At 36.9% G+C, this 9,996-nt stretch overlaps 2 protein-coding genes across 3 annotated transcripts; one reads left to right on the forward strand and one right to left on the reverse strand.

The window, feature by feature from the left end:
* LOC126631171 (NAC domain-containing protein 100-like) lies at positions 1-3,645 on the forward strand. 2 transcript variants are annotated; one of them, XM_050301326.1, is made up of 4 exons: positions 1-234; positions 500-727; positions 1,313-1,584; positions 2,566-3,645. In XM_050301326.1, the coding sequence occupies exons 2-4, from the start codon at positions 562-564 to the stop codon at positions 3,184-3,186; spliced, it is 1,059 nt and encodes a 352-aa protein (XP_050157283.1). In that variant the 5' UTR covers positions 1-234; positions 500-561; the 3' UTR covers positions 3,187-3,645. The 2 variants fall into 2 exon arrangements, with proteins under 2 accessions (XP_050157283.1, XP_050157284.1); XM_050301327.1 differs by having other exon boundaries at positions 4-234; positions 2,569-3,645.
* A 1,088-nt stretch (positions 3,646-4,733) lies between these two features.
* Positions 4,734-9,544, reverse strand: LOC126633339 (uncharacterized). The gene is made up of 14 exons (XM_050303923.1): positions 9,229-9,544; positions 8,711-8,838; positions 8,530-8,601; positions 8,312-8,425; positions 7,665-7,733; positions 7,522-7,578; positions 7,054-7,107; positions 6,918-6,980; positions 6,716-6,778; positions 6,215-6,379; positions 5,964-6,119; positions 5,476-5,556; positions 5,308-5,369; positions 4,734-5,202 (listed from the first exon to the last, which is right to left on the reverse strand). Exons 1-14 carry the CDS (start codon positions 9,410-9,412, stop codon positions 5,127-5,129), a joined length of 1,344 nt encoding a protein of 447 aa, XP_050159880.1. The 5' UTR covers positions 9,413-9,544; the 3' UTR covers positions 4,734-5,126.
* Positions 9,545-9,996: the final 452 nt, after the last annotated feature.

Consider the following 9,996-nt stretch of genomic DNA (forward strand, 5'->3'; position numbering starts at 1 on the left):
CCATCACACACAGAGGCCCCCATTTACTTTTCTTCACACCAGCTACTAGAAAGTTTAAATTCCAAATGTTTTGTGCATGCTGAGCAAGAAAAGCCCTAGCTAGCCTCACCCTCTCTCTCTCCCTCTCTTGCACCTTCATTATTCATCCGTTGTACCGCTCGTGCATCGGATCTCTTGATATTTTATGCCCAAAACAAAAAGGTTTTGAAAAGTGTCAAGAAACCTAATCAACATGTATGTACAGATATAGCTTTCTCCATGCAAGGAAGATACCTAGTTGCTTTTTAATTTATTTTTTCCGTTTGGTTTTTAGCTACTTAATTACTAGCTCCTACAAGTCTCCAGTACCCACATAGGGTTTATGTTGTTGAGTATTTTTAGGACATGAAGAAAAATTAGATAGTTTTTTTTTTTCCACCTTAGCAAGTTTCAAAGTGAGCAATTCTCGGTAGTATTCTTGATCATCGATCTCATATAATTATCTTTGTGATATATGCAGAAGCCAAACAATCCGGCCGGAAGGGGAAAACCCTAAAAGGAAATTTGATTTATCTTCACATCATGACAGCAGAACCAAAGGAGGAATTGCCACCAGGATTCAGATTTCATCCTTCAGATGAAGAGCTTATCACCTTCTATCTCATGAACAAGATAAATGATGCCACTTTTACTGGAAGGGCGATTGCCGATGTTGATCTCAACAAATGCGAACCCTGGGAACTTCCTGGTACATATATATAGTTGTTCTAATCTAACCCTTGTTTTCAATTCATGCATCACATGCACAAATTTGATCTATTTCTATATATCCGAAGTTTTGAAGTTTTTGCTGCAGTCAGCTCTTTCTTAGTTTTGTACGTATATGTGATCTGAGGGGTCAGGAAGGGGGGATTCGGATTTGTGAAGAGAAATAGCAATAGAGCAGTAGCTAAATCTTGCTTACTTTTATCAGTTCTTTGTTGGATTTAATTTCTTTTACTTATTGATATTATTTATTAATTTTTAATTGGGACCAAATTTTTTATGAAACGTATTTAACTCGCGTGAACTTTGCATATGAACATTACATATTTCATAGTATGTACTCTTCTTCGATCAAAAGTTTACATTCTTTAAATTAGGTGTACTCACGAGATATTGTTGTGAAAACATTTCTTGTAACATTGATAATGGAAAACAATTAAACATTTTCCCATAAATATAATGGGTATTATATTTCTATCTTCTCACCAGCTTGCATAGACAAATTAGCTTCTTGTCCGATTTAGTAAAGTGATGATGAACTTGTAATTTCTTGGATCAACTATTGTAGCAAAAGCGAAAATGGGAGAAAAGGAGTGGTACTTCTTCAGCCTACGAGATCGGAAGTACCCAACAGGAGTGAGAACAAACCGAGCAACAAGTACAGGTTACTGGAAGACCACAGGGAAAGACAAAGAGATTTTCAACAGTGTCACATCTGAGCTGTTTGGGATGAAAAAGACCCTTGTTTTCTACAGAGGCCGAGCTCCTCGTGGTGAAAAATCCAACTGGGTCATGCATGAATATCGCATTCATTCTAAATCTGGCTTTAGAACATCAAAGGTACCTAATTAAATTGATTAATACCATTCAAGTATAAGTTGAATTAAGGATCTAAAACAACAAGTTTTAAGTTCCATTTTAACTAGTCTTATAATTAGTTGAAATCATCTTTGACATCAATAGAACTAGGGCTGATGAACTTGTGAAACTGAAATTCCAACCTCTCTCTAGCTCTCTCTCTCTCTCTCTCTCTCTCTCTCTCTCTATAGATGGAGCTATGGAGATAAACTTGTGAATACATGCACACATTGAGTTAAGCACAAGTTACATATTTATATATAGCATGATTCCATGCAAGATTTGTGAAACGTTGTTGATAGACGACAGTCCATATATATTCCACGTATATATAATACCTATATAATATCGGGTTTTACAACTAGCTAGTACTTGTACCTTGAACATAATAATATTCCGACCAACTTAGAAGACTAATACAGTAGGCAAGTCGACCCATTGCATGAAGTTAACGATAGAGTATAGTACATGAACCTTAAAACTATTATGTTTCAAGTTATAGTATCATGTTCATTACCGATATTTTGTTGATATTTTAAATAGATCAATCAAATTAATGTCAATAAGATATTCACAAAAACCTAAAGCATACCAAATTAACAAAATATCATACAATATAAAATTAGGGTTAGCTATCCACACATATCTTTTTATCTTTTACACACTCCTTCCAATTTTATTGTTGGATGGAATAAATTGGAGAAGATCAAAAGATAAAAATTAAATGTTTGTGGTAACCACCACCCTAAAATTATGAATTGCTAATAAATGATATCCAAAAATATAGCGAAGAACAAAAAAAAAAAGAACAATAAATCATCTATATGAAAAGTAAAAGAACATAGATATGCATGCCCCCGTGATTTATGTCTTCCACTCCATATTATTCCTTACAACTAGATTTGATATTATGGATCAATTAATGATTAATTAACTGATCTGACTAGATTAATGTTGTATTAGCAGGATGAATGGGTGGTTTGCCGAGTCTTCCAGAAGAGCGCAGGCATAAAAAAGTACCCAACAAACCAATCAAGAGCGGCCAATCCCTACAACCTAGAAATAGGACCAAGTATGGTACCATCACCCCTAATGCAGCTAGGTGATCCAAACCACCATCAGTTCCCCTATGGCAGAAACTACATGACAAGTGCTGAGATGGCCGAGCTTTCAAGAGTCTTCAGAGGTGGCGGTGGTGGCGGTGGTGGATCATCAAGTAGCAATATCAACCTACCAATCCAACACCAATTCAATTACCCAATTGGTGGAGGAGGAGGTGGCGGTGGTGTTGGAGGAGGAGCAGGAGGGTTTACAATGTCTGGGTTGAACTTGAATCTTGGTGGGCCAGCATCACAGCCTATGTTGAGGACAATGCCACCACCACAGATGCATCATCATGGCCCTCCATCTATGAATCATCATCATCAAGTGCAAGATGTTACTATGATGAACGGTCCAGATCATCAAGCTGGATACGGAACAATAGACATGAACAACAGCAACAACGCAAACGGTGGGAGTGGAAACAGGTTTATGAACATGGATACTTGTGTTGATCTTGAGAACTACTGGCCTCCCTACTAGGGTACTTAAGAGTATCCACCAATTAATTCCCAAGGCCAATTAAGTTAGGGGTGTGCTATCCACACACCTCATTTTACTTCTCACACACCTTTTTAATTTTCAACCGTTGGATTGGATGAATTAAAGAAGATCAACGGACAGAAATTATTAAGAGGTGTGTGAGAAGTAAAATGGGGTGTGTGGATAGCACACCCCTTAAGTTAGAGACGAGCTTTCTTATTATTACTTACTGTTATGCTTTAGGTATAAAATCGATTTACTTTTCCTCCCCAGTTAGGGTAATCAAGAACTAAGAACCCAGCAACTAAGGTCAGATATATTATATATAGTCCTATGAATTAGAGTCAAGTGACTACTCTCGTTCAGGAACGTTACATCTATGGTTATTCAATTTACTTCCATCATCTTAATGTCTTTCAACAATTATTAAGCTTATTTATAAAGTTGGTTTTGCCTTAACGCACATTTGCCATCCCTTTTGCATTTTTTTAGTTGCTTATTATTACATTTCAACATGATTCAAAATATCCAAACCGATGCTACGATTATCCACGTAGAAGGAGAAGTTGTGGCTATTGGGTCGTGGCCATGCTATACTGAAATAATGTAAAGTGGTGTAACCAGTATTTAAAATATTCACGAAATTGTAGAATATTTCCGTTGAAATATTCGAAAAATCAAGAATCAATATGGAAATGCAAACTTCACCCTATATCGGCGAGATATAGAAAAATTATTGATTCACTATAAAAAAATTTGCCAAAACTTATTGCAGATTTCAAACTTTTGATTTATTTTTTATTTTTAGAAACTTTTCTTTAATTCTCTGAAAGAGTTGATAAACTTATCCCATTGCAAATTTCTATAATTTCCTTCGAAAACAACCGATATTGAAAATACATATCGATGTTTTAAACAGTGGCTGTAACCAATCTATATATAATATTATATGGGAATACAATTAGTTTTGCTCTGGGGAATAGTTTGATGGACATGCTAGAACATACGATGTATTGTACTATGCATGTGTCCATATTACACAATATCTTGTATCTAATATATAAATCGCCTAATATGTATAGTTTAAGCACTCCACCTTTGTTACACCACCTCCAATCATTGGTCTAAAGACATGCATTGGGAAGTTTTTGTTGGCTAAAAATTCAAATTTTAAGACAAACTGCCAACTAGCGTGCGGAGGGAGGGATAACTCTTACGCTTGTACAAGGAATATCGACGGGTCAAAGAAAGAAAAATGGCAATATCGGCAAAGCGTTGAGGGCAGTTGGTCACAAACCAGCACCAGTTTCCCAAGAAATGCAGCCCAGCAAACCAAACGGGCTTAATGAGGCCTAACGATTTAAAACAGTCTTCCATTTTATGCAAAGTTCAATTCGTGCAGCAACATCACCATTTCGATTATTAGTCTCCGTCACAACCAATGCACGCATCGGCCATCCTGTAAGGCTAGCCGACCCGTGCCATAGGTGTTGAAAGGAGTACCGGTAAAGAAACCATTAACCACCATCACGTATGCTAAAAGGAGCTCACACAAATTAACCACCATCATTAACATTCCAAAGCTTTGATAACCACATAAATCGGTCTTCACTAAAATATTGATTCTCCAGAGTGCTTCAAAGTTCGAAAGAAAAAACGAAGCGCGATATGAAGAAAAAGAAAAGAAAAAAAGAGGAAGAACAAATGTTAGTTTAAAAAACAAGAAAGAGTAGGCACGACAATCCTTTCGGCTGTGACTTTGTAAGAATAAAGACGAAACTAAAATACACCTTTCAACAACATGAGTAAAAACTGCCCACTCTACACACCAACTCCTAGACTTATCTAAACATCAAACTTGCGTATCACAGTTTCTAAAATTTTACGCAGGCGATTCAACCTCCATGAAGAAAGGACATGTAAACAAAGCCAGTAGTCGCTTACTTCTCTGGATGGCCCCTTTTAGCCTTACGTCGTGTATGGTTGGTACCTCGAACGGGTTTTTTAGTCTTTGTGCTGCATAATGACGCACAAAGTCGTAATGAGCAAACAGAAATATGTTAGGATTACTTTTCATTAGAGAATGCGGTGTTCATGCATAAGCACGTATAAGTAACTAACCCGAAAAGTGAGGAGAAAATTCTGAACAGAATTATGATGGGCAGGGCCAACAATGCCGATGCCTGCAACATTTTAATTGTGATTAAATAAGGTGATCAAACCTAAATTTCAAAGAAAGAAAACAGAACAAAGAAAGAAATGCAAGAAGATTGATTTCATTATACGTACCGCAAACCACTCCAACTCCTTTGTAGCAAGAGGTCTTGTCAGTTCATGCCTCTTCAGCAAATCTTTTACTGTCCCTTGAACCTTGAAGAATATTGATCACAAAATTAAATAACACCATAGCTGGTTCAGTGAATGGCTTAGGCTACGGGTGTATCCACCACGGCAAGAACATCCAAAGAAATAAAATAACACACAATTCATTCACAACATGCAGTCAGTCTTCAACAGAATATAACATATGAACTGAAGACCGTTCAACGCGGTCACTATAAGATAGTAGACAAAACATATATGTCATCTTATGTCATGATGAAGTGATTGGTCAAAGCAGTTGATAATTATATGTTAATTATCGTCATCAAATGGAAAAGAAAAAGAAAATAGAAAAACAAGGAATAATAAATGAACTTGCAATCAGCCTTTAAATAATTTGTATCTAACTAACAGTAGCATATTGAATGGAGGTTATTTCGAATTGATGTTGATACCTGATGATGGTATGTTGTTGCAGATTTGAGAAACTTCTCGTAGGCAATAACTGCCTTCTTTGTATAAGGCTTCAATACCACTCGAACCTTATCAACATGAGGTTTTGCCACAGTGGCCACCTGATCAACATACGGCTTGCTGAACCTTTTTGCTTCCTGTCACCCAAAAATACAGCTGTAGGATGCATGTAGGCAACATGAATGGACCAAATTCTTTGTCTAAAGAAATGTATATGTGAAAATATAGATACCTGAAAATAAGGATCAACAACTTCCTGCGCTTTTAGAACATGCGGAGCTAGTGTAGTCTTTGAAACTTCATAAACTTCAATAGTTTTTGCACTTAACGATTTCACATGAGGTTCAACAGTATCCTTCACCACCACCCATTGTTCCTTGATTGCCGGGACCCATTTCTTTAATAGGACAGACATGAAAAGGGGAGAAAATAAAGTTTAGTGAGAAAGGCAAACCATTTCATATAATCAAGGCATAAACCACAACTGAATAGGAGAACATACTAGCATTCATACATGCATACAAGCATACTAACATAAATGTAAACATACTAGCATGCATATGCGTGTGTGTGTGTATCCTGCGTAACATTATTAACGCTATGGAACGATTTTTTAGCTAGAGTCAGTGGAAACAGCAATACCATCAATCTCAGGTTCTCATTTAGTGTTATGAATCAAAGCTCTACATTGTTACACAAAAGTGGAAATCAAAAATAAAATAAATTAGCTTACGGTTTTTAATGTTGCCACATGGGGCTCAGCCCACTTTTCAGCCTGGGCTTTTTTCTCCAGAGCCTGAACAAATTTGAAGGACCTTGTCAGTTGTTGAAGGATAATACTACTCAGTAAATTAAGCATAAACTTGTAAAAGAGAAAATTGTAGGAGTGACGTATCAGATTCTTCAAGTGACCATACAGCAATTAATTGTAATACCTTCTGAATTGCAATATCCACTGCCGGTTTTCCATGAACTTTCCAGTGTGTCTCTAGAAAGGACTGCAAGTTGATAATAACGTCAATTCCTTGAAAAAAAGCTTTTCTTTACTACTGTAAAATGCACTAAGTTTACCTGGCACTGCATAAAATGTACAGCAAGCCATGGTGGAATCCATGCTCCATGCACCTGATTCAAAAAAACAAAATATCCTTTAGGGCTCGCGATCAAAACCTAATCACCATATGATATATAACATAAGGGGAAAGATGTGTGAAATCATATGATATATGGAGACCAGAGAAAAAAAAAAAAAAAAATGGGGGGGCATATGTGCGACTGCAAATTGAAAGAAAATACGCAAACTAAACTTTCGTTTCACTTTCAGATTCCAACTGAGCCATTGACTGATGAGTTATATAAATTACTGAAAAAAATTGAGAAATGAACTTTAAAGAACAAGCTTAAACAAAACCTTCAAATTCTATTTCTTAAGAAACTCACTTGACTGATTTTTTCTTAATTTACAACTAGCTCAGAAAGAATATAGACAAACTTTGAGAGACAGTTAAAATGACAGAGAGAATTCATGCAACTTAATACCTCGTTTAACTCTTTTGCTTTTTGAGTAGCTTCAAACTTTGCCCTTAACATTTCCTCCTGAAGACAAATTTAGAAACATAGACTGAGCATTAGCACCAACCCCCACCTAGAAAAATGCACTTCCGCAGAGACTTAAAAATTACCTCAGCCACTTTAAGAGCACGCTCAGTATTACGGATTTTGGTCTTCTGCTCATCATTAGTCTTTTCAATCTGTAAAAAGATCATCAGACATCATTCTACTATCCCCACGGGATAACATTAAGCAAATCTCTGAGTAGCATTACACCTACTATAAAATGATATGAAGGAAAAAGAAAAAAAGAAGTAGAATTTTTTGTTCATCATTGTATAGAAGTCAAGAAAGTAACACAAAAAACACCACAGCATCCCAAATTGTGTCCACATTGGTTCTAAAGAAGGATGTAAACTAACAATATTGTTTTGCCCACCAACAGCTTACATTCTAATATTCTATACAAAAGACATTCACATTAACAAACTCATTTCTGTGGGAATAAACAGAGGACTCATCACAAAAAGGACACAAAACGTATTGACAATATCTACAGAGTCAAAAAATTCAAACCAAAACAAAACGGTGATCAATTGACAGAGTTGGTTAAAAATAAGACAACTTTTGGTATCCTTTATGTTACTATCATTCTTTACTTAACACTAAAATCCAATGCGAAACAATATTCTTATAATCAGAATCACCAAGGATTTTCACTATGAGCACATTCAGCTACAAAATAACTTATATCCCAAATGAGAAAAAAATAACTCACCTTCCCTATTTTTAAAAGCAAAACATCGATCTTCTTCTCAGCTTCATTTGCCCGGGCTTCCAAGCCCTCTTTCTCCTTACGTTGCGATTGTAATTCCTTTTTAAGTTCATTAACCTGCATAGGAGAATGAATTGGCAATTCAGTGGTATTCTCTCTTTTCGCCAACAAGAATGTAGTGGTTTCCAGAGAGTAAAACAGTCCACTTCACCATATCTAACCTTTTTCTCCAGTTCACCGGCACGTGCATGAGCCTTCCCAACCAGCTGCTCAGCATCTAATGACCCTTTTTTCTAAAAATACAGAAACATAGACAGAAATCAATATGTAGATAAACAAACTGTTACTCGAAAAACAGATTGGGTATTTGGTTTTCTGGCATTTCATGGAAAAACGCCTAACCTGGAGAGACTCGATTTCACTCTGCAACGAAGAAATGCTATCCGAGTTCTCTTGAATGACTTTCTCCTTCTCTTCTATAAGCTCATTCTTCCCTTTTAGTTCCTTAATCTTCTCACCGACCTCGAATTCTTCAACATTCAACAAACACAAACCCGTCAGCCAGGGAAACCCCAAACAGCACTCAAAGCACTTTAAAATGCTCGAAATCGAAATTCAACTAATATCAATGTTGTTTCTACTCACAACGTAACTAAAAAATTAAGCATTTTTACTGCTCTGATTAAAATTATAACAGATTGAAAATCCAAAGCTGTAACTTAGATTCCAAAACACAAACACAAAATTATGAATGGAAAGAAATTAAAACACTTCCCAATTGAAAAACCAAAGGATCTCTAATTTTAGTAACATTGGATGGCGAGAAAACCGTGGGAAACAATCGAAATCTGCAAACACTTGAAAACTCAAAAATTTCATCCCATAAACCCTAGAATTCGCAGAAGATGATAGAAACGAACCTAGGGAGTGGATCTTAGCCCTGAGCTGATCCAACTCGATCTTCAGAGCGGACGAATCAGGGCCATCCGATCGGAGGAGCTTCACTGGCTCGTCTTCCTCCGCCGGGACTGAAGCGTCAGCCCTAATCTGGGAGCAAATTAGGGCAAGAAAGATTGAGAGAATCGCGAGCTTGGAGGCCGCCATGGGAGCATGCAATCACAGCCAACCAAACTCTCAACAGCGACGGTTTATTCGATTTTTTGAGTTCGAGTTCGATTTCTTCCGACTACAAATAGTAAATCTCCCTTTTTCTTTTTTCTTTTTTTGGGATATACACACATTAAATCTTGTTTCGGTACGCCTTGAGGGAAAAATTGGAAACTGAAATTTACATGACACGTGTCGGTTGATAAAGGGCATGTGGACGTGTGGGGATGCGTGGATTTTTGACTCGTGGCAGTTGAGGTACTTGTCAATGAAGGTGGGCGGTTTGGTGCACGTAGCCGGGTGGGTGAGGTTGGTGATGGTATAAATTGGAAAGTCTCATATTATTTCAAACATAAGAGTATCCGTCCACAAACGCAAGTAAGGGCATTCAATCCACGAACACATGGCATTCGTGCATCCATATAAGTAAGTATATCCGTCCGCATACACAAACAAATGACATCCATCCACGAAAATAAGTAAGGGGATCCATCTACAAACACTGTGTGTGCATGCCTCCACAAACATAAGTATGTATACAATGCGGCTCGCTTAAGGTCTTCATTTTGAGAACACGCAAA

Source organism: Malus sylvestris, chromosome 8 (genome assembly GCF_916048215.2).
Source record: "Malus sylvestris chromosome 8, drMalSylv7.2, whole genome shotgun sequence".
Lineage (NCBI taxonomy): Eukaryota > Viridiplantae > Streptophyta > Magnoliopsida > Rosales > Rosaceae > Malus > Malus sylvestris.

Coding starts and splice junctions, on each gene's coding strand:
- LOC126633339 (XM_050303923.1), bottom strand. CDS start 9,412: ATGGCGGCCTCCAAGCTCGCGATTCTCTCAATCTTTCTTGCCCTAATT. Junction 8,839..9,228: donor GGCTAAGATCCACTCCCTAG/GTTCGTTTCTAT, acceptor TGAATGTTGAAG/AATTCGAGGTCGGTGAGAAG. Junction 7,108..7,521: donor AAGCAAAAGAGTTAAACGAG/GTATTAAGTTGC, acceptor TTTTTGAATCAG/GTGCATGGAGCATGGATTCC.
- LOC126631171 (XM_050301326.1), top strand. CDS start 562: ATGACAGCAGAACCAAAGGAGGAATTGCCACCAGGATTCAGATTTCAT. Junction 728..1,312: donor CGAACCCTGGGAACTTCCTG/GTACATATATAT, acceptor CAACTATTGTAG/CAAAAGCGAAAATGGGAGAA. Junction 1,585..2,565: donor CTGGCTTTAGAACATCAAAG/GTACCTAATTAA, acceptor ATGTTGTATTAG/CAGGATGAATGGGTGGTTTG.